The 27,095-nt window shown below is 39.5% G+C and overlaps 1 protein-coding gene and 1 pseudogene across 3 annotated transcripts in view; one reads left to right on the top strand and one right to left on the bottom strand.

Moving 5' to 3' along the window:
* pacs2 (phosphofurin acidic cluster sorting protein 2) overlaps positions 1-15,538 on the top strand; it is a 66,772-nt gene extending 51,234 nt beyond the window's left edge. For 2 of the 3 annotated variants that reach the window (XM_072366050.1, XM_072366049.1), the window contains exons 17-25: positions 137-247; positions 419-527; positions 1,148-1,180; positions 5,873-5,915; positions 6,017-6,059; positions 9,045-9,180; positions 9,664-9,884; positions 10,146-10,259; positions 11,519-15,538. In XM_072366050.1, coding sequence (XP_072222151.1) covers positions 137-247; positions 419-527; positions 1,148-1,180; positions 5,873-5,915; positions 6,017-6,059; positions 9,045-9,180; positions 9,664-9,884; positions 10,146-10,259; positions 11,519-11,637 — 929 coding nt within the window. In that variant the 3' untranslated portion in view covers positions 11,638-15,538. The remainder of the gene's footprint in view (positions 1-136; positions 248-418; positions 528-1,147; positions 1,181-5,872; positions 5,916-6,016; positions 6,060-9,044; positions 9,181-9,663; positions 9,885-10,145; positions 10,260-11,518) is intronic. The other variant, XM_072366051.1, reaches the window with a different exon arrangement.
* A 3,726-nt stretch (positions 15,539-19,264) lies between these two features.
* On the bottom strand, positions 19,265-26,583 carry LOC140270825 (uncharacterized; annotated as a pseudogene).
* Positions 26,584-27,095: the final 512 nt, after the last annotated feature.

Here is a 27,095-nt window from a genome sequence, read left to right as displayed (position 1 = left end):
TGACAGACCAGCTGCAACCCAGCTCTAGTGTTGTCTATCATGTTTTCCTTATTAGTTATAACATGATCTCAAAGCTAACATGGTAAATATATGCCATGTAATCAGGTTATGAATGTCCTTTTTTAATTGTCTTCAGGTGCACATCCAGTCTCCAAATATCTCGGTACAATCGACTATCGATACAATAGTTTGTTCCAAGACGCTGCCTGGAGGGATCTGTTTCACAAGCCAGAGGCTCCTGTTATTGGTGAGTTGTTGCAACTCAATGACTGCTTTTCTTTCAACAACACCACACTCATTTATTTACTGATGAAGATCCAAGATCCCCCCAAAATTATTTGAAGTTTATTTAAAGATAGACTAGCGTGTATATCTTGGAGACTGTGTGTTCGGGTACTAATCATCATGTCCCGTGCAGCTCATGAGATCCCAGATGTGGTGTCGAGGGTGACGCAATACATGATGGGGGCTAACGGAGCCCACCAGCTCCCCATCGCGGAGGCCATGCTCACCTACAAGCAGAAGAGGTATGTCCCCCTCAGACCTGAAATCTGTTTTTTTTTTTTTTTGGAGAAACAAAAGTCTCTAACAAATGCTTCTAATGCAGAACCCATTCCCTTTTTTTTTTCAAAAGGGGATTGAAATTGCATGATTGATAAGTGAACAATCCTCGTGTTAATGAATAGCGATAGCTAGCATTTCAAGACCTGTAATTTCATACATTTATTACCAGGATTGAAATATTTAGCAAAAAATTCATGTTGTGTGTTACTGTGCCTTGATGCAAATAGCAATGATATGTCTTGCTTTGATGGAGGAAAAATACTAAATATTAGTAAATATCACCATTAAAGCAATGTTTCACATTTGAAGAAATGTTCATCTTTTTCATATTAGCAGTTTGTAAAGGTGGTAAACAGACAGTTAGCGCTCCACAAAAAGAAGGTTCCCAAATATGAAGGGAGCAAAAATACAGCTGTGGTGTGATCGGTTTTCATTCAGCCCCCTTTTGAAAAACGTGCAGTAAATGCTTCACTAATGTGAGGCTTGTTTGTGTGGGAGGTAGTCTAAGTATCACTGTCTTTCCATCACCGTGTGTGTTAATAACACGTTTTATCTTTTTGTTATATGTTTTCTTTCTTTGAAGGAAAAAGAGCTTTCATTTTGATTTTGCAGTAAGGTATTGTGCTCGATGGAGTTTGTTTCTCATCTAGCCTGATGATCTGTGTGCTTTCTGTGTGTTGAAACCATTTCCTCTTGAACCGTGTCAGTCTTTGTTGGAGCTCGCCACTTTAACAGCTGCTTATGATGTGGTTTTCTGCACCAGGGCCAAGATTTGATTTGGAACTAGCCAAGGGGAGGCAATAAAACTGTCTGGTCCCCAGTAGGACATTAACGTTGTCCTTTTAGTCCAATTTAAACTTGTTTCACTTCACTTCACTTTGACATTTCTCAAAGTGAAGCTACAGCCAGCAGCTGGTTAGCATAATTTAAGATGAGGAGGGGAATGCTGACAAAATCTTTTATGAGGATGTATTATGGACAGGACCGTTTCAGTTTCTGCCAGCTGCTAAGAAACAGCCTTGCACTCTGACCCTACGTAAAAAAACGTCACTTTTACACTTCTGTGTTTGTGTGACATGACGAAGCATTTTGATAAGTTCGACTGAAAGGTGCAGTGAAGCAGATTATGTTTCTTTTTTAGCAAACCTGGCTAGTTGTTTTCACCTGTCTCTATAAACCCCATTTCCAAAAAGTTTAGTAAAATGCAACAAAAGCTTAAATCTGTTATTTGTTCATTTGTTTGAAACTTTATTTAACAGACATGGGTACAAAGAAAATAATTTGCAATGTCTTCACTAATCAAAAATGTTCGGACATTGACTAAAAAGACAGAAAAGTAAGTAACAGCATTCTGGAAGATTCTACAATGAGCAGATTAACTGATGACAGGTGAGGGTGTCAGGATTACCCACCAAAGATGGAATGGGTCGTGGCTCCCCACATTACTTTCACAACTTCTTTCAAATTTAATTTTGGAAAACATTAAGGGCACCTGTGGAAATCTCAGCATGTAAAAGCCAAGTCTGGAGACTACTGTTGGATGGCTGTGACCTTCGAGTCTTCAGGCATGAAAAACCATCCTGAAATCATGATCAGTATAGCCATAAGGTATCGTTGAGGCAGAGTCAAATGCTGTTATCAAGGTGACATCTTTTTCTGGGAGAAGTCTGTGGTTATATCAGCAGGACAATGCCAAACCTTATTCTAAACAAAATTTAAGAACACGGCATCATAGATAGTGTGTGTGTCATAGAAAGTAAGCACTTGGGGACATTTTGGACGTACATTTTACGGATCGTTCATTCAAGTATTTTTTTGTGGGTTATATTCTGTTGAATAGGGAAGGTCAGGGTGGCTTGCTTCCCACAGATTTGATCTATGTGTTTACTTCTTGGCTCTGTTCATGTCGGATGGTTTTCCATGCTGCCTGTAACCGTGGTGTTCTTAGGACTGTGTCACAGACTGCACAAGTAATACCGTGTTTATCATTTTAGCAGCACCTCTCTCGGTTAAATTTGGAGAGTGTCAGAACGCTCCCTGATGAGGTACGGACTCAAATCAATTCCCAAAAGAGTGCCATCTCACTTGAATCATTTGCTCTTGGGAGAGTGTTTGTCTTTCCACAACACAGTCCAGATGTGTCTCATGCTGAAGATGTGTGAAGACGGTCAGAATAGGAGAATCAGACACCGACGACCAAAATGGACTGTTGAGTTTGTATTTGTAAGGAGTGGTCTCAGATCCCTCTGAAAAACTGTAGTAGTGTACTGTAATAGTGGCGACTAAAAGGAAGGGTATCACAATGGTAAACATGCAAAGATATCCAGATTTACTTTTTCTAATTATCATAATGTTGGTCAATGAAGACAAAAACAATTTCCTTTGTACTTGTGTCTGTTTAATAGAGGTTCATAGAGATTATTAAAGTACTAACTAATGTTTTGTAGCATTTTGAAAAGCTTCTCAGCTTTTCTAGAAGTGGGTGTGTAATCTTATTATTAAGCTAAATCAAAACAAGTTAACTGACTGTGGCTTTGTATTTACCATAGGCACACGATAAGTGGTACATTCATCTCATAAAATCTGTCATCTAACCCTTGGCAAAATGCCAAATTAACTATTCCTCTAAGTATTTCAGTGAGAGGTTTATTGCACACCATCTCTAAACTCCACGAAATCTGGCCACAACTTGTAGTGTGTTGAGATTATAGCTAAATTACTTCCCCTGTTGCTGTTATTTAGTTTTGTCCAATAACCTCTGATCTTTATTTATTTGATTTGTCCTGCCATTTGTTCAACAAAAATGTTTAAAACCTCAGTTTTAACTGACTTATTTTCAAGGAAAAACATGCTGATAAAGTGGTGGGAGACCAAATATGATCTGATTGGTCCACACCCCCCTTCCCTAATTTCCTTTTTCATGAGCTTGTTGTGCTTCTCGCCATTCATGTCTGTCTGTTATTTGTCCAGTTATTTAAAGGGAAATATGCACATTGTCCAAAAAAAATAAGATTCTTTGTTGCGTTTCTTTTCCAATTTGATAACAAACATGTTTCCGTCACATGTCCGGTTGAATAGTCTAACAGAATGCTTTTCACGATGCCACTGGGTGTGTTCTGCTTTTGAGAAATTAAAAGCACTTGTTGTAAGTCTATAAGCGCATCTAAAAGCTAATGTGCCAGAACTGAAAACATTTTGGTGGGAAGTGACCTATATTTTTTAATCAAAGTTATTGGTGTGATTGCATGTTGTTTGCCCACCAACTCGTCGCACACTGTCTGATGTAGAGACACAGGTCACACGCCAAAACAATTGTCTCATTCCTGTGACGACCGATGTGACTTTTCTCAGATGTACATTGTACAATTTTCAAAATAATCAGCAGTTTATCTAAACTGGCATTAAACAGAGTGAGGAGAGGTGAAAATCTATTAAGATCAGTTGTTCTTTAATCTGATGCAGCATCCACAATTCTCACATTACAACCATTGTTTTCCATCAGAACACAAGTCAGTTTCTTCTTCTCTTTCCCAATGTAAAATGTTTTGTGCGAGAAGCCTCCTGATGACAGGAATATGCTCAATTGCCCTATAGACACCAATACAAAAGGACAGCAGGACTTTCGGAAGACAACTGAAAGTGACTCTACATTTAAGTCTCCACTTTGTTCCTGTTTTTTACATCAGAAACACAATTGTCACACAAATGTACGCGGACGATCCTTGTGGTGGCCTTGATCTTATGGTGGCAAAAAAAAGTGTTGATAGTAATTATGGTTTTTCCTTAGACAGCAGCGGTTCAAGACAAAAGTTTAGTGAATTTTCTGTCTGAGTACAATAGACTGTTGCGCATATCCACACCGTGGAAACCTAAACTGCCACTTACAGCTGGTGGATATTTAAAAATCATCCCTAACCCTTTTTAGCAGTCAGCAAGAAGTCGACACTCTGAGGAATCCCACTGCATTTTGTGGTCTAGTATCAGAATCATTTCCGATTACCTTTCAGACAAAGTCTGTCACCAGTCAAACACTTTCTCGATTTCTTTTTCTATTAGGAATTTATTTTGCAGATTATCAACCCATGAAGGAGAATCCCATTTCAACTTGGAAGAATCTCATATGAAATCCCATCAACTGTTCATTCAAACGAAAACACAGTAAACTAAAATGTATCACAGCACAAACTCCCGAAAGACTATGAGACTTATTCTTGCCTTGAGTTAGTTTTAACAGTCTGAAAAGTGCATGACCATTATTTACCTTGCATGTGGAACAAAAACTAATGACATCGTTTAGTCCAATATATGAAAGAAATGTGGCTGGCAGAAGTCATGTGCTCTGTCATAAATCCATCCTTGCAAGGCTAGAATGGGAATACATCACTCACATAGCAGGCAGACATCTGGCTTTGTCTCTCTGGCTGCTTTGAAACTGATTTCAGCAGAGATGTGTTGTGTAAGGAAAACCAACTCTTACCTACTGCAGACTGTCTTTTCTCTTTCCCTCCCTCTGTAGTCTCTCTGTTTCTTCCCTGGGGGGGCGATGGCAGGTTTCTTCAAGGCAAGAGCAACAACCTCTCATGTCATCAAACGACTATACGTGTGGCTAACGTAGACCTACAGTTTAGTAGTTCTCCATTCTGGCTATTTTTCTGGGTGTTGCCAGGAAAATAGTTCATACTTTAGAGAGCTTTTAGGTTAAGTTATGCGCTACCTCTCACAGGTAGTGCATGGAACCAGAGAGGTTTGGGATTTAGGTTGGTGCTCTTCCTTCTAATCCACTTCTTTATGACCCTGCATTTAAATCCCCCTTATGGACTTGCTGCCTTTGGAACGCCTACCTGGCTATTTAGGTTGATCCAGTCTGTCTCTCCAGTTATTGGATGGTTTTGTTTCAGGCCACAAATTGGCCAGTAGCTTGCATGCTTTCCTTTCTGCTTGTCCAGCTTCAATCAGAGGCTTGCGGTCGGGAAATAAATCTCTTTTAGTGAGGTCTTAAGCCCAGTAGCATGTGCAGCTGGGCTTTGCATACTATCTATGCAATGCTGTGTTTCCAGTTGTGAAACACTGGAAATAAACAGAATCGAAAGTAAACATGAACAAGTTACTAATATTAGACTTTAGTATTGCAACTATAACTGTAGATGGCATGTCTTTCATGAACTTTTACTTTTCAGAGCCAAGTTTTCTAAATGCTTGTTTTTACTTAGTGTCATTATATTTGTTTCCCTTTTTTATCATAAAATGTTTATTTTATCCCCTCTTTGTTACCTGATCTCTCTTTTGTGTGTTCACTGCCTCTCCTCAGCCCTGATGAGGATTCCTGTCAGAAATTCATCCCATTCGTTGGGGTAAGTGGGAGTGCTTCACCCTGACTCCAGTTTTCACTGCACTTTCTCTACCTGACGATCTGAAGCACTACATCTGCTCTCTCTCCTTTCTAACACTTCAGATGGTGAAAGTTGGCATTGTGGAGCAAACATCTGCAACATCAGGCAAGGCTTAACTTTTGCAGCAAATATAAAAAGGCTGCTTACTATACTTGCAGAGAGTCGAGATAAACTTTTTTTGGTGTCAGTTTTTCATGTTTGTTGCAGCGCCTCGTTTCAGCTGCGCGAGGCTGAAGTGCACGACTACCGTACTCTGTGGTTTAGGAGATTTACGGCTTCGTATCTTTTGCCAGAAAGAAAGTTGAGATGCTAACGCTGCATGCAGAGATGGTAGATGTGGCCGAATATGTAAAACACAGACCTTCAACCCTGAAGACTGCTTTGACTCTCTGACAGGCTATTTTTAAGCTATTTCCTGTCTATGTTAAACTAGAAAATTTCTGAAGAAATTTTGATGGGTGCCAAGCTGCTGCCCGTCCACACAGAGACATATGAGTTAATGTGCTGAGAGTTGAAGGTCAAATTGAAGGTCCACCATTATATGATCATAATCCAGTCTGAAATATGAGATTCTGGCTTGTTCTGGTGAAATCTGCCTGCTTTAGACACATAAGGCCCGGTTGATCTGTTCAGAATAATGGAAAACATATGAGTGAATGCGCGCTATCGCGCATTTGTGTCGTCAGGGGCTGCCATGAAGCTGTTAATCTATTCAGTTTAATGAAAAACATATGAGTTACTGTGCGCTATCGCGCGCATTTGTCTCGTCAGTGGCTGGCATGAACCTGTTAATCTGTTCTGAAAAATGGAAATTTATGAGTGAGTGCGCGCTATCGCGCGCATTTGTCTCATGAGCAGCTGGCATGAAGCTGTTTAACCATGTTGGCTGCCCTGCTGCTGCCCTGCTCCTGCCATTCTGCTGCCCTGCTGCTGCCCTTCTACTGCCCTCCTGCTGCCCTTCTGCTGCTGCCCTGCTCCTGCCCTTCTGCTGCCCTGCTGCTGCCCTTCTCCTGCCCTGCTGCTGCCCTGCTGCTGCCCTGCTGCCCTTCTCCTGCCCTGCTGCTGCCCTGCTGCTGCCCTGCTCCTGCCCTTCTGCTGCCCTGCTCCTGCCCTTTTTTTTTTTCCGTTTTAGTTGCAGTTGTATTACGTGCAGGCAGCAAAACTACTTGATTATATTCAATTCAATTTAGTTTTATTTATATAGCGCTAAATTACAACAATTGTCATCTCAAGGCACCTAAATAATATAGTCAATTCAAGCCAATTGGAATTCAATTAATTGTAATCATAATCCAGTGAAATCCAATTAATCATTAAAAAAAATTCCAATTAATTAATGTAGAGTCAATTCAAAAACAATATCCTAGCTAAGGAAACCAACAGATTGCACCGAAACTTGTCTTCAGTCCAATCTCCCGTCCTGAGCATGCTTGTGGCGACTGTGGAAAGGAACGACTCCCTTTTAACAGGAAGAAACCTCTGGCAGAACCAGACTCAGGAAGGGTAGCCATCCGCCTCGACCAGCTGGGGTTTGAGAAGACACAAAAAAGGGGAAAAAAGACCATAAAAACCATTCAAAGGATACCTGTTGGAACAGGGAAACAAGTTAATAACCACAATAATGTTACATGTACATAATATCATTTGAGAAATTAAACAAAGAGCAAATTAAAACATAAAGAGCAAAGTGAGGAAATATGTGACAGATGAGGTCCCCCAGCAGTCTAAGCCTATAGCAGCTTAACTATGGGATATTTCAGGATCACCTGAGCCATCCCTAACAAATTCAGTTTTGTCTGAATTTAGAAGCAGACAGTTCTGAGTCATCCAGGTCTTTATGCCTTTAAGACATGCTTGTAGTCTGACCAACCTATTGGTTTCATCTGGTTTCATAGATACGTACAGCTGAGTATCATCAGCATAGCAATAGAAATTTATGCCATACTGTCTAATAATGTTACCTAATGGAAGCATGTATAAAGTGAAAAGAATCGGTCCAAGCACAGAACCCTGAGAAACTCCATCACTTACTCTGGTGTGTGAGGAGGATTCTTCATTTACAAGAACAAACTGGAATATATAAGATAAATATGACTTAGACCAGCCTAATGCAGTTCCTGTAATCCCAATAACATGTTCAAGTCTCTGTAACAGAATGTTGTGATTGATCGTATCAAATGCAGCACTGAGATCCAACAGGACAAGCACAGACACAAGTCCGCTATCAGAGGCTAAGAGGAGATCATTGGTAACTTTCACCAGTGCTGTTTCTGTGCTATGATGCACTCTGAATCCTGATTCAGGAAAGTGTATATGTTAGGAGTAGTATAGACCCTTTCTTCCAAAACTAAGTTAACATTGTTTAAGGGACATCTGCAACCACACTCTTTTATCATAAGAGCTTGAATAAGTGCAATTGGATTTCACACCTCTTTAAGTAAACTTATTAAAGTGCTAGTTCTGTTGCCTAAACATAACTAAATGAACTCAAAGCTGAAAATACAATTTGCATATAATGGGGCTGTCACTTTTTCTTTGAAAGTTTGAACTTCCATTCGAACGCGGTGAATCTAACCCATTTAAATGAATTAGTCTGCAAGTGCTTCTGACCAAAGGCCGTAAAGAGCGATGCACCAGTTCTTTAGAAGTAGTTTACCCTATGATCCAGCAGAGGGCGCATTAGTATCAGCTCGACCCATTGCCCGTACTGGTGACATCTCAGTAAACAAACCAGTTTTTGTTTTTATGTTTGCTTCTTTGGTACAAAAATGGAGGATCCTTTGAAAGCAGGTCCGGCCAAGCATGTAATAAGTCATCAAATTTAATATTACAGCCTGAATGATATTCAGGCTGTAATATTAAATTTCAGATTTTAGGTTCAAATTGTACTCCTTGTAGTCTTCTTTATGTTTCTCTATTGTCACAGCTACCTCCTTCCCACATGTACTTTAGTCGTCTCTGTACTATCTCAGAAGAACAACAGAAAGTCAAACTTGAACAATTGTCAAGTGTGCATGTTGGCTTCTTGTGGTTTGAGTTTGTATAGGCGTACAAATACACAAACTGCCTAAATTGATTATTCCTCCTCAGGAGACTCTGATGATGCAGCGCCTCTGGGTTCTTCTCTGCTCTCCTCCACCCCTCCACAAGTATCGCCCGTTCTCAAAGAAGCTTCTCCCACACCGCCTTCCTCACCCTCTGTCAACACCAGCTTTTGTGCTTACAGGTAAACCTTCAAAGGTTTATTATGGTATATTTTGACATGTTTGTTTTTTATTCTATGATGCTGTAGTTAGGATTTTAGTGGTTAACCTGGTAGCCCACTTCCAACCTTAAAAGGCCACTGGTCATCCCAGAAATTATATAGTTGGGTCTGAAAAGGAACTGTATCTGGCAACGAAAACTCCAAGTTGGCAACACTGGTGGTATTGGGAGAGTGTTAGAATCTGTTGTATTTTGGCTAAGGTCAAAGGTTCAGGGTAGATCAGGCAAATTAAGTCTGCTGCAGTGTGTCACTGCCAAACTGAGCCCACAATAAAACCAGGAAATCGGCTTCAGCTGTATTTACTCAAAATCTGTTGCACCCTTTTTAAGAGTTTTGGGTGTTTTTATCTGTGTCTTAGAGCATGGCTGCTGTGATACCATCTGCACATAATCTCAGACCTAACTCTTTTCTGTGCAATGTTTGATCTTGTTGCTGTTTCTGCAGTTCGAGTGGTCAGTCAGAGCTGATGGGTCTTCAGGTGGATTACTGGGTGGCTCCGACAGAAAGGAAGAAAGATGTGGAGAAGCGGGACTCCTCCACCAAAAACACTCTGAAGTGCAATTTTCGCTCACTACAGGTCAGCCGGCTGCCACTCGTGGGTGCAGAGCCAAGCCCACAGCCCACCATGTCCATGACTGTGGTGACCAAGGAGAAGTATAAGAAGGGTACGTTGAGCACTTTTGCCCATTTTTTCTTTTCTTTTTTAAAAACTTTTCTGATCTCAGGATATTTGTCATTTCTCTGAATATGGTCTTTAAATAATGTATTAATTCAGCTAGCACGAAAGGATCAAATCCATTTTCTTCTACCAAAAATGCCACACCTTAAAAAGGTTGAGTGGCATCGCATCTCACTCCGTGCAGAGAGCATGATTACTGATGCCTCATTTACTCACAAGGGTGCAATCTGTTGTTCCTATCTGCCAGTCATGTTTCTGCCAAAAAAGAGCAAAGACAAGGAGGTGGAGTCGAAGAGTCAAGTGATTGAGGGCATCAGTCGTCTCATCTGCACTGCCAAGCACCAGCAGACCATGTTAAGAGGTAATTTTCAACACCGACCTCCTGTCCTGGCCTGGATTGGAGATATACAGGTTTTGTTTCACTAATTTTCTATGACCTGAAGTTTTTACGAAGAAATTACAATAAATTATTCACGTTTAAGTATAATTGAATGTATACTTACTGAATATAGCAATGCACCAATTTTATTTTTCAAATTACAGAAATATCGGTTCACATTTTCAGTGCCATTGTTCTTACTTCTTCATTAAAGGGGAAGTCTTAGAACTTGAATAGTAATTTCTCCCCATTCATCTTCACTGATATGCAGCAGGAAACAATAGGATTTTGCTCCAAACTGAACTGAGTTCACTTCTCAAGTTCGTTTGACTGCCCTGAAAAAAAAATATATTGACACTTACAAAAGTGCTACTAAAAGTACCCAGGTGAATTAATGACAGATTACGTCACATAACAGTATATATAAAACCCCCTAAATGAGAACAGTGGTTAATTTTTAAATAATCTGACTATTGGATCATACTGATATTTTGAATGACAGCATTATCATATCATCATCGTTTGGGCGGCTGTAGCTCAGGAGGAAGAGCAGTCGCCCACCAATCGGAAGGTCGGTGGTTCGACTCTGGCTTCCCCCACGTTGCCCCCCCAGTTTATCATTGGGGTATGAATGTGTGTGAATGATTAGAAAGCACGTAGTTATGTGTATCTTAAGACGTGCTGTATGTGTGTGAGTGGGGTGAATGCGGCATGTAGTGAAGCGCTTTGAGTGGTCAGTTAGACTAGAAAAGCGCTATACAAGTACAAGTCCATATACCAGAATACTGTCCTATATGTGCATATTATTAATCTTTGTATTGATACAACATTGATACAAACCTATTATTGTGACTGTCAATTCTGGAAATCTACAGAAAATTACCCCACAGATATTTGGACAGCTGGCCAGTTGACTTGGCCAATCACAAATATTTACAGGTACAACAAATAATCCCTGAATTTCCCCTTTTCACATCATTGCAAATTAATCATCTTTGGAATACTGGGTTGTTCAAAAACGAGCTACCGTTGCCAGTCTCTGGGAGATGTATTGGTCCTCTTGAAATATTTCCTTTGATTATAGAAGAACTAAAAGATCTGTATGTTAGTTGGAAAAATATACTCGATAATTAAATTAATTGTAGCACTACTTAAAACACATTTAGAAGCAGTTGTTCAGGGTAGCTCATAGTAGTTGCCCAAAGTTCTACATTGTCTTTCTTTCTGGTCTTTCTCTGCAGTGCTGATTGATGGCGTTGAGTGGAACGATGTCAAGTTTTTCCAATTGGCGGCTCAGTGGTCCTCGCATGTCAAACACTTCCCCATTGGGATCTTTGGACACAGTAAAGGCCCTTACTAGCTGCACCCGTAACAGACTGAATCATGGAGGACCGCACACCCATTCCCTCTCCCTCGTGCCAACAGCTTTGAACCCCTTACTCCCTACTTTCCCCATCCACACTTCTTTCTATTTTGCTCTCCTAACTTAAATTCCTGCTCTCCATTGTTGCATTCGTCCGATTATGTAATCTTTTGTGTTTTGTTTTTTTTTCTTTTTAATTTTGTATTTATGTAAAAACGTCTTATGGCAAAGCAGCCAAGGGAACATTTCTTTACTCTGCTTTTTTTTTTAAAAGAAAAAGAAAAACGAATCCTGCTGATGTTTTATAGACTTTTGAGAAAAAAAAATCAAATTAAAGGTTACTTCTAAATTACCTCTAACCTTTAACATAGTGAATGAGTGCCCAGTTTTCAGTCAGCACTTGGCCAGCACAATTAATCAAGTATATATATATATATATATGTATATATATATATATGTACATATATGTGTGTGTATATATATTATATATTAAAAGAAACATGAGCAGCTTCCATGTAATGAAATGGCCACATTTTTAAACCATGATGAAGAAATTTTGGATTTGAAGCCTCCAAGACCACGTCTTTTTTTTCTCTCTCTCTTTCCAGAAGGAAATAGATTAAACAACCAACAAGTGCAATAGGCTGGATAATGTGTGAGATCAATTCTAGATTGACCTGGCATTGTTAAGTGTTTCTCTTCTGTAAGTTGTGATGTTGACTGGTTAAATTGGTTAAATATTTGAAGAGTTTGAATCTCAAATTTAACTCCAAACTTAAAGGAATATATTGACATTTTAGGAAGTGCTCGTTTGTTTTCTTGTTGAGAGTCAGATGAGGAGATCCATACACTAGTGTCTGTGCAGCGAAGATTAAGCTATTTTATGCTAGGCTAAGCTGGTTAGCTTAGCTGATTGAAAGCTGGGCAACAGCTGACCTGACTTTGTCTAAATTAAACAAAATCTACCCATCAGAACCATGCATATTTACTTCATGAACACAGGGAAGCGAGATGCGTCTTTGCTTCCAGAAAAGAAGTGTAAAAAATGGGTTTCCAGGAATTAGTGTGGCGAAGAAAACCCAAAACGTCTGTTTTTTTTATACTGTAAGCTTTGAACAGACACTCACTGGTATCGACCCTCTCTTCTAACTGAAAAAGGAACAAGAGTGTCTGTCAAGAAATGTTGGACTTTTTCTTTGAGCTCAGTTTATGAAATGAAATTGTTACACACTTTACTTTTACCAAGTAAGGAAGCCCATTTATGCACTGTGATGAAGCAAGATCTTTCAAGTCAAATAATTAGACAGTATTTCAGAGTTAAGCATCTCCCATGTTTGACTTCAGTTCAATTCAGTTTTATTTCTAGTTCCAATTTGCAACATAAGTCATCACAAGGCATGTTAAAGATACAGTCCAATTCAGTCCAGTTTTAATCCAATCCAATTTGTTATAATCCAATTAAATCAAATACATTAATATCCAAATTTGTTTCATGCCAGTTCCTTAAAAGTTGCCAAGCAAAGAAAACCAATGGTCCTGAGTATGCATGATATGAGAGTGGAGAGGAAAACTTCCTTCTAACAGGAAGAAACTTCCAGCAAAACCAAAAACAGGAAGGGCCGCCATCTGCCTTGACCAGTTGAGGTTGAGTGGACAGGAAAGAGGGGTAACCAACACCATTTCACCAAGCAAGGGACGCCTGTTGAATGAGGGAAAACACCCTCAGTAGCCACCGGATTAAGGAATCTTTGTTTCAAGGGTCTTTAGTATCTTAACATTTTAAAACAGTTTGCAGTGGCTCTCTGCATATTCTCCAAACAAGTGGGTTAAACAAATATTGGCTTTGTAGACACAAATGGATATTGTTGACATCAGTAAAGACTACTTTTGATGTGGATTCATAAATCCTGAAATTTGACATATTATTGAGGAATGACATGAGATCAAATTAAGCGTCAGATCCCAGAGAGAAGATGAAAGAGCCAGCTTGGTATGTTGCCCTTGGGTGGAATTAGGTATGGCACATAGATGGGTGACAAATTAAAGCCTAATGGGATGTATATGAGAGTTTCACAGTGGGATTGTTGAGGAAACCCGAATAACCACAATGTACTGACGTGAATGAAACTGCATCTCATTACCGTATTTCCTCAAATAGAGGCTGAGGCCTTTATTTACTTCAGCAGCTTAGGGTACCTGAGACAGTGCTCATATGGAAAACCATTAATTCCAAAGTGATCCGCTGCAATAAGGAGAAGTATGTGAAACACCACTGTCATTTTTTTTTCTTTTTGCCCTCTAGAATTTGGCTGGAGTACGTTGAAATGTTTAATTTTTGCAGTGGATTGTATGGAGAGACCGCACTGTGAGCCAGAAATTTGAATAAACAACAGCAAAAGGCTGACTACAGCTGAACAAACTGTGACGAGATGCTTAACACTTCTTATACTGTATCAAATTAAAAACCTCCTCTGAATTTAACTGGATAGAACCCGTCCTGTTCCGAGCAGGGCTTTTATTGTGAATGAGGTGCATCGATACTGTGTGCAACAGCACAGGAATCTAACGTCATTGACGCACGCTTAATCCAAAGTGAAAACACATTTGAACTGCATGGTTATTCAATCAAATTGATTTTAAAAAAGTGGTGTGGACTAAACTGTCTTTGGTATCCAAATTGTAATGGCAGATGTTGTTGTCCCAGTCTTTCCTCTCCCTGTCCCTGCCTGGGCCCGACCAGTATCAGTGGCCGGCCTCAATTTGTTCGTGTCATCTCCTTTCCCGGGCATTATAAGAGGCCCAGCTTTTAATCCACTCCCAGTTTTATTTGAATAAATGTGGTATTTTGACTTGGATTATCTTTTTTTCTTTTGTTTGTTTTCATCACAGTAGTGAAAATGGGTCTCAAGAATTAGGGAATTGGCTTGTTGAATTTTTTTTCTCCCCTTTCCCAAACTAGCCCCACACTCCTCCTTCTCACTCCGTATCTTTTGTTACAAGCAAATGTTTTTTGATTGATCTTCTTTTTTTTTTCCAAAGAAAATACTCACCCATTGCAGCTCATTCATTACCCGTGTGGTATTCTAGATGACTTCATAATGTAGAGGTGAATGTATTGAAGGTACCTTAATGTAAAGCACTTTTAAATGTTTGTCCATTATAGATAGGTGTGTCACACTCGCCCCTGTGAACTTGCAGGTACAACTGGCTGTCTGCCTTTATAAGTATCTCAGCTGAACAACAGCACAAACAGTGTTGAGGTAGTTTATATCCAAAGTAAACTGAGTGTCCGTATCTCCTCTGTGCTGTGTAATCACACGTTATGCTCAGTATGACGCCTCGTTGGGACTGTTTTAGATTTTAGTTGAATATTCTGTGAGGTCAGCTTTGAATGTGTTTGTCGGCGGTAGGTTTGCTTCACTTTTAGTTGACTGTTAAGAATAAAACTCGACAGCATTTTGCTAACAAAATTTAAGTAACTGTTTTATCATAACCGTTGCCAATTTTTTAATAAGTGCCTAAATTGCTTAATTTTGACAAATCAGTGTGAGCAAATATCCCTGGCTACAATGGTGCTGATTCTGGACTGATGACAACAAAATATCTCAGTACAGTGCATTGATTTTCTTGCAACACAAACGCATGCATTGCAGACGTACGCGTTTATGTGAGGGATGGAAAATCCCCCACTGGCCAGTCGGCTCTCGGTAGTCGAAAGGACCTTACAGCCCATTCATATTGAGTGTAATTTTGTTTGTTTCTCTACGTAGAAAATGTTTTAGATGTTTTGGTTTTCCATGTTGTCTCAGAAAAGGCTTGTTGAAACTGAAAGTTCCTTAAAGACTACCACTGTAATCCCAAAAACTGGGAGTAATAAAAACTACTATACACACTAAAATGTACTTGTCTTTCCATTTGTGAGTTCCTAAACTCTGTTCCCTACTAAAGAATGGGATGGAATAAATGTTTTAGTGGTAAATGTAAACGTTGATAAGCTCTAGGCTAAGAAATGTTTTCATAAAATGTCTGGTTCATTACAGCGACTGGATGCAAAACCAAAGGGAGATATTTCATGAGTTACAGCTGAAGACTGAAGTTAATTTTCCCCATGCTTTTGGAACGTGTCATCATCCAACCAGGGTTCTTTTAGGACGAGGGAGCCAAACCTCCTTCACAGGCATTTTCAGTGTATGCCAAAATCACCATGAATAGAGGGAATGCCCATGTGGTCATCAGACATGGGACTTTAGTCCGCTTATGCCCACTGAGGGGCAGACAGCTGGCTCAGTAATTACGAATAGCTACACAAACTAAAGAAAATTTACCTTTGGACTCAAGCCATTTCTCTGGACTCGTAGTAACCTGTTGGCTATGGACTCTATTTGGCTATGGCCAACAAGTTGTACACAAATTGTATTGATTTCACTCAATACACATAGGCCTATATTTACTTTCCTTCATCCCAAAAATGCTGATACAGACAAAAAGTCTAAATAGAAAAAAAATAATTTAAAAAATATCCCTGCAGTTAATGTATGAGCCAGTAAAAACAGACAAATACAGTTACTGTGACCAGAATTAGCTTTATTAGAGTGTGTGCTCAAGATCATCAACAGGTAGTTGCTGGATTAAAAACAAGCTAACATTCTACTTGCCTCAATAATCAAATTGGCTGCTCAAAAGAAAAGTTATAGCTTTTCCTTTATTTATTTATCTATTTGCTTCATGTGCAAACAGGAAGTGTTTTTGCGATGCATTAGTGATAGAGAAAATATTTCTATTTCCTGTATCACCACAAACAGCCTTTCATTGGCATTGCTTTTAATTGTAGTTCTAGTCACTATTACGACTACTTCTGAACATTGAACGCTGGTGTTCCTGTTACGTGAACAGGACAGTTACAATAACTATTTAAATACTGCAAATACAGCTTCTACTACTATTGTTACTGAGTAGCCTACTGTTACAATCACCATCCACAAATATGTATTCTCATATGCAAAAAATACAGAGCTATTTGCAAATATGAAGTACTCTGTAAACATTTGTATAATATTTGCGCAATCACTCGTACATGTGGATGAGGTTTTGTACATTTTTGCACCTCTTTGTCTGAAGTTGTAAATCACGTTACACTTGTAACGTCCTTCCTGTTTTTTTGGTGGATTTTAGTTTATCTGTAAAATAATTCTAAAAAAGGGAGAAATAAAAAAACGCGATCTGCACAAGATAATTCACAGACGTACAAGATTCCACATACATCTCCACTCACAATTATGTATTTTTATATTTGCATTTTGTGAAAACATATCCACAAAAGCACAGCACAATTTACAAATATTATTTATGTAATAAAAATGCATTCTCCTTTTTCATAAAAATGATAAGGCATAATAGCAGTGACATGGGTGGTAAGTGAAATTAACGCATTGGTGAATCGATTTGTAAACCTGAAACAAGTTTCACAAATCTCTGAATCCTTTTCTGTTGATATGTTGGTAATGTGACTATTGTGACTCCCTTCCTAGGTATTTGTGTAATTTTGTCCATCTGTAACTGAGCGATTCAGCAGACAATATTCCCAAATATATGACTCAGTTACTCTCTACACCAGCAGGTGGCGATACACATACAGTCATGAACAGCATTAAAAAAGAAATGGGCTGTTTCCAAGAAAAGGCTACCAGGCAGGCAGTAGGGATGCAGGGTGGGTTCTCCAGAATTTCTGGAGACGAGAAAGTTGGCTAGCCAACACTGTAAGTTAATGGAGCTCTTGTATGCTTCCTCAAACTCTAATAAATCAGTAAAACAGTATTCGATCTAACATGAACCTTTTTGAAAATGACGCAAAAGTGGATATTTGATAACAGTGAGCTAGCCTAGCCAGCTAGCCTAGCCAGCCAGCAAACTAGAGTTAGAATATTGTGCAAGCATTTAGTCTATCTGACGCTAATTTTTCTGTCAACTACATAAAAATTCTATACCGTACTTTCTTACTGTTCAAGGGTTAGTTTGGGTTCTTTTGAAGTGGGGGTATGTCAAGTATTTCAGTTGGCAGTGGTAAGAGCTTTCTCTGGAGAAGAAGCGGGAAATTCTCATGGGAGCCATGCTAATGGCTACTTAGAGCGGGGACAAAAGATTTGATTGATCATTGTAGATTTACAACACGTCATTACTGCATCAGGCCGCTGTTTACTTTTTATCATTATTTTCTCAACCGAACAGTGTCTGTGTTGGTCATTGTATGCACTGTGACTGCCTTGTGTATGCAGCTGCTGGTCAGCTCAGTCCACTAGTAGTTTTATCAGACTTTTTGGATATCTTTCTCCAGGACATTAAATCTGGTCTGTGTCTGTCTCCCATCTCTTATCAGCAGATGTTCTTCTTCCAAACATCATGACTAAGGCTGGGTGATAGTAACCTAAATTCATGTCCCAGTATTTCCAGGCTCCAATATAGAATATATACCCATATTTTACACAAACTGGGTAAAGTTTTTAGTTTTAACTCAATGCCACACCTATGATGTCACAAACACTTAATTGAAAACTATATTATTTAAAGACTGTAATGAAAATAAAATCCTTTCAGGTTTTCTGCTATACTTTGTTATACTTAAATTTTCAGGAGTGCCGTGCTGCATTGTAGCACTTCACAGAGCTCTGCTGTTGTAGATTTCTGTATTTGGGCTTGTAAAGAAAGAAAAATATCTAAGTGGTTTGTCAAATATATTTGGGCAGTAACTTTTTGCTTCAAATTGCTATTCTTGGTTGACTACAAAAAGTGTTAGTCTGGGGTCCCTATATCGGACACACTGAGGCCCTCTCTGCCTCCCTCTCTCTCTCTATATATATATCTATATATGTGGAATAAGCTGCCAGTAAATGTCCGGGAAGCAGACACCCTTTCCACTTTTAAGATTAGGCTTAAAACTTTCCTTTTTGATAAAGCTTATAGTTAGGGATTGCTCAGGTAATCCTGAAACATCCCATAGTTAAGCTGCTATAGGCTTAGACTGCTGGAGGACCTCATCTGTCACACCTTTCCTCACTTTGCTCTCTTTTTCCCCCTGTTTAATTTCTCAATTGATTTTATGTACATGTGACATTATTGTGGTTATTAACTTGTGTTTCCCTGCTCCAACAGGTATCCTTTGAATGGGGTTATGGTGTTTTTCCCCCCTCTTTTCCCTCTTTTCTGTCTTCTCAAACCCCAGCTGGTCGAGGCGGATAGCCACCCTTCCTGAGTCTGGTTCTGCCAGAGGTTTCTTCCTGTTAAAAGGGAGTTGTTCCTTTCCACAGTCGCCACAGGCACGCTCAGGACAGGAGATTGGACTGAAGACAAGTTTCGGTGCAATCTGTTGGTTTCCTTAGCTAGGATATTATTTTTTGAATTGGCTCTATATGAATTAATTGGATTATGATTACAATGAATTGAATTCCAATTGGCTTGAATTGGACTATATTACTTAAGTGCCTTGAGATGACAATTGTTGTAATCTGGCGCTATATAAATAAAATTGAATTGAATTGAATTTAATTTAGGGATGACGTAAGTATTACACAATTCAACAAAGTTCCATATTTTATGCAACAACATCCCAAAGCAATGGTTTATCTTATGTGTGAACTCTCATGTGTTTCTTAAGATTTGTCTTATGGTTAAACTTTAATCCACAATCTTGACAACTAAAAGGTTTCTCCCCTGTGTGGACTCTCATGTGAGCCTTAACATTAATTTTTTGGTTAAATCTTTGTCCACAATAATCACAACTAAATGGTTTCTCTCCAGTGTGAACTCTTATGTGTGTCTTCAGGTTGATTTTTTGGTTAAATCTTTGTCCACAGTAATCACAACTAAATGGCTTCTCTCCTGTGTGGACTCTCATGTGTGTCTTAAAGTTCGTCTTATGACTAAATCTTAGACCACAAGTGTCACAACTGAATGGTTTCTCTCCTGTGTGAACTCTCATGTGCGTTGTAAGGTGCGCCTTTCGGTTAAATCTTTGTCCACAACTGTCACATCTGAACGGTCTCTCTCCTGTGTGAAGTCTCATGTGATTTTTAAGAGCTATCTTTTGTTTGAACTTTTGTCCACAATTGTCACAGCTGAACGGTTTCTCTCCTGTGTGGACTCTCATGTGTGCCTCGAGGTTTGTCTTGCGATTAAAACTTTTTCCACAGTCATGACAGATGAACTGTGTTTCTTTCGTGTGGACCTTTATGTGTCTCTTAAGATGTGCCCTTTGGTTAAATTTTTGTCCACATTCCTCGCAGCTGAATGGTTTTTCTCCAGTGTGGACTCTCATGTGTCTGTTAAGATTTGTCTTATCATTAAATCTTTGTCCGCAGTGGTCACAACTGAACGGTTTTTCTCCTGTGTGAAGTCTCATGTGATTCTTAAGGGTTGTCTTTTGATTAAATTTTTGTCCACAATGGTCACAAATGAACGGTTTCTCTCCTGTGTGGACTCTCATGTGTGCCTCGAGGTTTGTTTTACGGTTAAAATTCTTTCCGCAGTCATTACAACTATATGGTTTCTCTCCCGTGTGGATACTTATGTGTCTCTTCAGAGTTATCTTTTCGTAAAATCTTTGTCCACAGTCATCACAACTGAATGGTTTTTCTCTCACATGGACACCGTTTCCAGTTCCAGATACAAAATCTGACAAGGGTTCTTGCCAACCTTCATTATCCTCACTGACTTCAGTCAGAGAAGAATCTGAAGGCTTTCCAAGTGTATGTGGATCTGGGTTCCAAACTTGTTCTGGTCCACAAAAGTCCTTGTGTTCTTTCTTTGTCAGCTTAAATGAAATGTTAGTTGTAGTGTCTCCGTTGACTTCAAATTGGTTTTGAAGAGACTGTGAATGCTGAAGTTTTTCTTCATCATCTTCACTCTTCAGATGAACATTAGCAAATGGGATCTCGTTGACATGGTCCTCTGGACCACTCAGCTGTTGTTTATTCTGAGTCGGAGAGACTTCTTCTGGCTCCTGCTTTACGTAGGGAGGTTCTGGGTCCTGCTGGTCCAGACTACCTTTCCATTCATGGACAACCTCTTCTTTAATCACCAACACCTGCTGGACATCTGCAGGAAGCGCTGAAACATAAATGTTCATTATGGACAACTGGGACTATGTAATCAAAGATATCACTGATATTAATAACTAATGCTACTGAAATCAGACATGACTGTGCTGATCCTCCCTCTGTTAGTATTATCTATGTATGTTTAACAAAAGCGACACAAATGAGTAAAAATTTAACTGTAAATAAATAAGTTGGTGTTTCCTTTGAGAATAAAAACGTGACAGCAGTTTAAAAAAAGAAAAATCAAAATAAGTAATTCATGTAAATATTCTCTCCTCCTTAAGTGGAAACCCAACTCCAGTGGGTTAGTGTTGCTCAGACTTTGTTGAGGTTTGTTTTACTTTGTTAGATGATATTAAGGTTTAACATTGTAAGTGCTCCTAGCAGGTTTTGTTATTCACAATATAGATCATGTTTTCTGGAAACTTGTGTTTAAGAAGCTTCTAATAAACTGTGTGTATTTTATGAGATAGAAATTAAATGGAAATTCAGAGGACAAAGTAGTCATTCTGAAAAGAGCTTTTTCTCCCATTACATCCCTGGGCTAGAGGAAAACCTAGGCATGTCATGCATTTAAACTCCCCCATCCCAAGACTGCACAACAGCAGTCAAGTATCAAAATCAAGTGTTTATTTTCCTCCAAGCTCATTCCTTAAAAAGTTACAAATTAAAATTAACTGACAACTCAAGAAATAAGAGGAAAGCTAATGAATAATAACATAATTAAGATTTCATGTCCACTCTGAAAAAAAAAAAAAAGGTTCAAAATTCTGATCTGTCCACAAATAACCCGGACAGGTCGATGACCCGCGGATCTTTAGTTGATCTCGAAGAGGTCACCGGTCTGATGGCCGTTCTCGCTCAAGAGTGCAGATGGAGCGATATTGAAAACTTCCCCAAACCAGACAAACTTCTATTTGAAACGAGAATTGCCACTCCTGACATGTACTCGAACACGAAGAAGTGCGCGTTTAGAGTCTTGTCCAAATCTGGATCAACATACCCCAAATAGCTTTTCTCAAGTATAAACTGCATCAAATCCAAGTAGCACTCCCTTCCTGGTCTGCAGCAAAAATCACAAACTGGACTCTTTTTATGTTTATTCTTTTTACCAGACTGCTCCTGTTTTAGTTATTTCAAAGTGGGTTTCTTCTTCTTCCACTGAAATTCTCCTCAAATATGGACAAGACTCAAACAGGCTGGCATAGTTCTGTTCAATTTATTTCAAAGAAGACCAGCACCAGAGAGTTGAATGCTTGATGTTATCTTTTTTCCGTTACAATAAAGTTTTGAGACTTTTTGTATTGTATTACAATAATTTCATAAATGCATCATAAACGATAAACTGCGTTATCTTCATTTTAAGGGCCAATAGGTTTTGTGGCTCCAGATGAATCTTATTTGGATAGAGAGGGTGCAAATATGTCTCTTTTGAAAATAAAAGTTGCAGACCCCCCCCCCCGGTCCAGATCACGCAGGATGCGAAAATGATGCTGTAAAAATAAGTGCAGTTTTCTCTTTACAACATGTTGAGAATAGCAGATGAGGCTCTTTATTGTGTTGGCACTGCATGTATTCACAATAGCAGGAAGCAAATGGAAAGAAGCATACAGGTCAGCAGAATGGACAAACGCTCACCACCATTTACGCTCACTCGCACAGTGGCAGCAAATACATATCATCCAAATACACCCCACAGTCTCTAATACAGCACAGAACAGAATCCAGGAGCCACCGAAAAATGGCTGGTGCATTTTTCAAACCAGACAGAATGAACAAGATACAGAGAGTATGCTTGTGATGTGATTGGACACGTGACAGACGTGTACTCATTTAAGCCCCACTGAGTGGCAAAAAGACAGCCTTCTTGGACCATTTCAATTAGCTTGAAAACCCAGAGGACACATCTGAAATGGGTAAGAGTGGCTGGGCGATTGGTTGTACCTTAACTTAATAAAAAATAAAGAGCTTTGAGCCAAATCGCTTACCGAAATGAAGGTCACAAAGATCTCTGTTGAGACCAAATGCCTTTTACTCATGATGACATTTACTTTTTCCTCCCTCTTTTTTTTTCTTCTTTTTTTTAAGCTAATGTTGGCAATGTGAAGAGGGGGTCCTGCCAGTGCCAATGATTCCCGATGTCAGTTTGGTGTATCGGAACCCTTACACACCTCTGTGTCTGCACTCCAACTACCCAAATTAGGTAAGTCAAAAATCAAGGTGCAAGTCGTCATTAGTAGTTCTTTAACAGAACAAAGAAAAAATAAAATAAATATCAAGCATTAAATGTAGACAAGAGTCATCTGTTCGGTTTGTATTCTTCCACCCAACTCCATGTCCATGATGCGGTTCAGTTTTTTTCTTGTTCTCTTAAAGCAGACTAAACGTTACATTAGCTCCAGATTTTTTAGTCATGGTGGTCACAGCATTTTGGTTTGGTCCGATTCATCTCCATAACCCTGCCACCAGCCCCCGACACAAGTAGCTCTTTGCTTTGGCCCAACAAAGTGTCTGTGCTGTCGTAGCACCAGTTTTTCAGGACTGAAGCCAGTGCTTCTCGCAGTTGAAACAGAAAGAGCTCACACAGGAACACCTTTTGGTAGAAAACCCCCATCAAGAGATTACATGAACAAAAAAGGGGAAAAGAAAAAAAAAAGAGACTGGCTACAAGTTCATCACCAAAGCATGCATCAGTAAAGGTCCTGAGAGGGAACAGAAGTAAATATGTTGAACTACTTTATTAGCTTACATATTTCTAAGTAACAGCATTCCGAAGCAATGGTTACTCTCCACTGTGAACTCGCATGTGTTTCTTAAGAGTAATCTTTTGGTTAAATCTTTGCCCACAGTCATCACAGCTGAACGGTTTCTCTCCTGTGTGGACTCTGGTGTGTGCCTTGAGGTTTGATTTTCGGCTAAATCTTTGTCCACAATCCCCACAGCTATATGGCTTCTCTCCTGTATGGACTCTCATGTGACTCATAAGAGTGATCTTTTGGTTAAATTTCAGTCCGCAATCATCACAACTGAAAGGTTTCTCCCCTGTGTGGACTCTGGTGTGTACCTTAAGGTTTGTCTTACGATTAAACCTTTTACCACAATCGTCACATCTATATGGTTTCTCTCCAGTATGGACGCTCATGTGTCTGTTAAGGTTTGTTTTATCATTAAATCTTTGTCCACAATGACCACAACTGAACGGTTTCTCCCCTGTGTGGACTCGCATGTGCGTCTTAAAGTTTGTCTTATGGCTAAATCTTAGTCCACACATGTCACAACTGAATGGTTTCTTACCCGTGTGGACTCTGATGTGTGTTGTAAGATGTGTCTTTTGGTTAAATCTTTGTCCACAATAATCACAATTGAACGGTTTCTCTCCTGTGTGGACTCTCATATGTGTTCTAAGATGTGTCTTTTGGTTAAATCTTTGTCCACAATCATCACAACTGAATGGTTTTTCTCTTATATGAACACTGTCTCCAGTTTCAGATACAAAATCTGACAAAGGTTCCTGCGTACCTTCATTATCCTCACTGACTTCAGTCAGAGAAGAGTCTGAAGCACTCCCAGGAGTATGTGGATCTGGGTTCCAAGTTTGCTCGGGTCCGCAAAAGTCTTCTGCATCGGATTCTCTTTTTATCCGTTTAGATGAGACACTCGTTGTCGGCTCAAACTCGCCATCGACTTCAGTTTGATTTTGATGAAACTGCGAGAGCTGAGGTTTTTCTTCGTCATCATCTTCATTTTTCAGATGAACATCGGTGAATGTGATCCTGTTGATATTCTCCTCTGGGCCCTTCAGCAGCTGCTCCTCCACCTGACTGGTAGAGACTTCCTCTGGTTCCTGCTTTATGTAGAGAGATTCTGGGTCCTGCTGATCCAAACTAGCTTTCCGTTCATGGGGCACCTCTTCTTTAATCACCAACCAATGCTGGACGTCTGCAGGGAAAAGGGAAACACAACCATTTATGACAAACAAGTGGTTTCATTTAATCACACAGTTATCACAAGTGTTAGTTTTAATGTTATTAAGATTAGAGTGGACTCTTTCTGTTAGTTTTGTCAATATATTTCAAACAAAAAAAACTAATAAATCGTTGAAACTGGTAAAAATTTAAAGTCCTTGGACTTTAAATCGGACCCAAGTCATTTAAAGGTCTTGCTAAAAATAAACTTACTCACCTTGCTAAAAAGATATGACTAATAAGACATATCACAAGCTAAATCAAACAGTATTGGCTTAGAACCACCTTCAGCCTCAGAAAGATGAGATCGGACAACCTGTGTGTTCTGCGTACGACATTGTGGGAGCCAGTCATTTATTTCTCTAAGATTTGTAAATAAAGCTTCTCAAAACCAGACTAAAACACGCACATAACGCAGTTGGGTACCAAATACATCCCGCGTGTCCAAAATCTGACCGTTAAGACTGTGTGTCATCTCGTGGTCACTGAAAGCATTTCCAGACTGCCACTGCTCCAATAAAACCCTGATTCACCACAGCATCATCCAGCGCCACCACTACGGTAACTTAAAGACAAACCCTGTGTGGCGAATTCAGCCAATGATCACATGTATGATGATATCCCACAGACAAGGTTAGGAGCAGTAGCAGAAAGTTCTGAACATTTCACACAGTCTGGGACGAGTAACTCAACCGTGTCTCCATCTACTTTCCCAGCCAAAGGGCGCTTTTTCAGGGGCCATTCAAGTCAGTGAAGAGCAAAAAAAAAAAAAAGTTGTTACTAAGCAAAATTCAATTAAATTAAATGTAGAGACAATAGATGACACCAGCTGATGGCTTACATCTTAAAAATGTCACTTTCAGTGCAATGCGAACTAATATTTTTAGACTGCATTATGGAAACATTTACTGAATATATTATGATAGGAATAACAGTTTAACCAGACAATATTTCCATAGTGGTCAATTTTATACTAATGGTATATTACTGTACATGACACGAATTGGAGGACACAGTTTAAGTTCACTTAGCTCCCTCAATTAGTTAATTTGGGAAAATTTTTGTAAGAAGGCAACACGCCTGGCAGGCCGACGACCTCATTTGTTTTTTTACACGTCTTATATTGGTCACCGTAGTACTGTTGTTGTAGCACTTGCACTGTAGTACTATTCTACAGAAACAGTACGCCAACGGGAGGCTAAAATTAGCTTCTCTCTCACAGTTTCCGCAACGTTTCCCTTAAAATCCGTAATGATTCGCTTTTTATTGAGTTGAAAAAGGGGGCGTTACCTTTTAACTGTATCTGAAAAGTGACGTAAGTTACGTGGCCAAGACGAGCAAGCTTGTCATTCCCATAGCGGGTAAACTGCAACACTTACAGCATTTTGACAGCATTTAGGTTGATTCAACTCCTTATTCTCCCTCGAGTTATCTTTGTTTAACGGATAGAAGTCATTCGGAACAGTATTCGGGCTAGTCAGTCCCAGCAAGCTAAATGACACAATTCATTAGAGCTGTCAACAGCAACAACACGAGGGACCAAAATTCGACAAAAAATAATCACGCAGTTAATACGAAGATATACCTGATCTGTGCAACGCAGCTTCCAGTGGTTTTTGCTGTCGGATATTTTCTTTTAAATGAGCCAGTTCCTCCTCGTCTTGCGTCTTTGTTCTCTCGAAAAGCCCAAGTGTGTCCACGGCTGCAGCACCCAGCTGATGTTCCTCCGATTGTCTCAGCATTTCCAGGTTTGTTAATCACAACTGCTGCGAAAAGTTCCCATTTCTCGACAGGAAATTAAAAAGACCTTTGCAAAGACCAACGCATCTAATCCGAGTAATTGATTTTGTTACTGTTTGTTACCCTTGTTACGGTGGGTTCCGACTCTTCTTCTGTTTTTGGTTGTTTATTGGAGGATGGCGATCCACCTTGAAGGTGCATTTACTGCCATCTAAAGGATTGGAATGTGGAAAAAAAATCTAAAAACGATGCATTCTCTCGGTTAGATCAGTGCCTCCTTGAAATATTAGTAAGCAACAGACTTGCCATAAGGCTTGGTCCAATAACATTTTCCATTGTGAAAGGTTTGACTGAAAATACTTCTAATCTGAATGTTTCTAATCCTGAAACATCCCATAGTTAAACTGGTATAGGCCTAGACTGCTGGGGGGCCTCATCTGTCACACCTTTCCTCACTTTTTCCTCCCGTTTAATTTCTCAAATTATATTGTGTACAGGTGACATTATTGTGGTTATTAACTTGTGTTTCCCTGTTCCAACAGGTATCCTTTGAATGGTGTTATGGTGTTTTTTCCCCCTCTTTTCTGTCTTATCCAACCTCAGCTGGTCGAGGCAGTTGGCCACCCTTCCTGAGTCTGGTTCTGCCAGAGGTTTCTTCCTG

This window comes from Leuresthes tenuis, unplaced genomic scaffold (genome assembly GCF_036924035.1).
Source record: "Leuresthes tenuis unplaced genomic scaffold, fLeuTen1.0.hap1 SCAF_15, whole genome shotgun sequence".
Lineage (NCBI taxonomy): Eukaryota > Metazoa > Chordata > Actinopteri > Atheriniformes > Atherinopsidae > Leuresthes > Leuresthes tenuis.
This window is presented reverse-complemented; position numbering and strand designations above follow the sequence as displayed.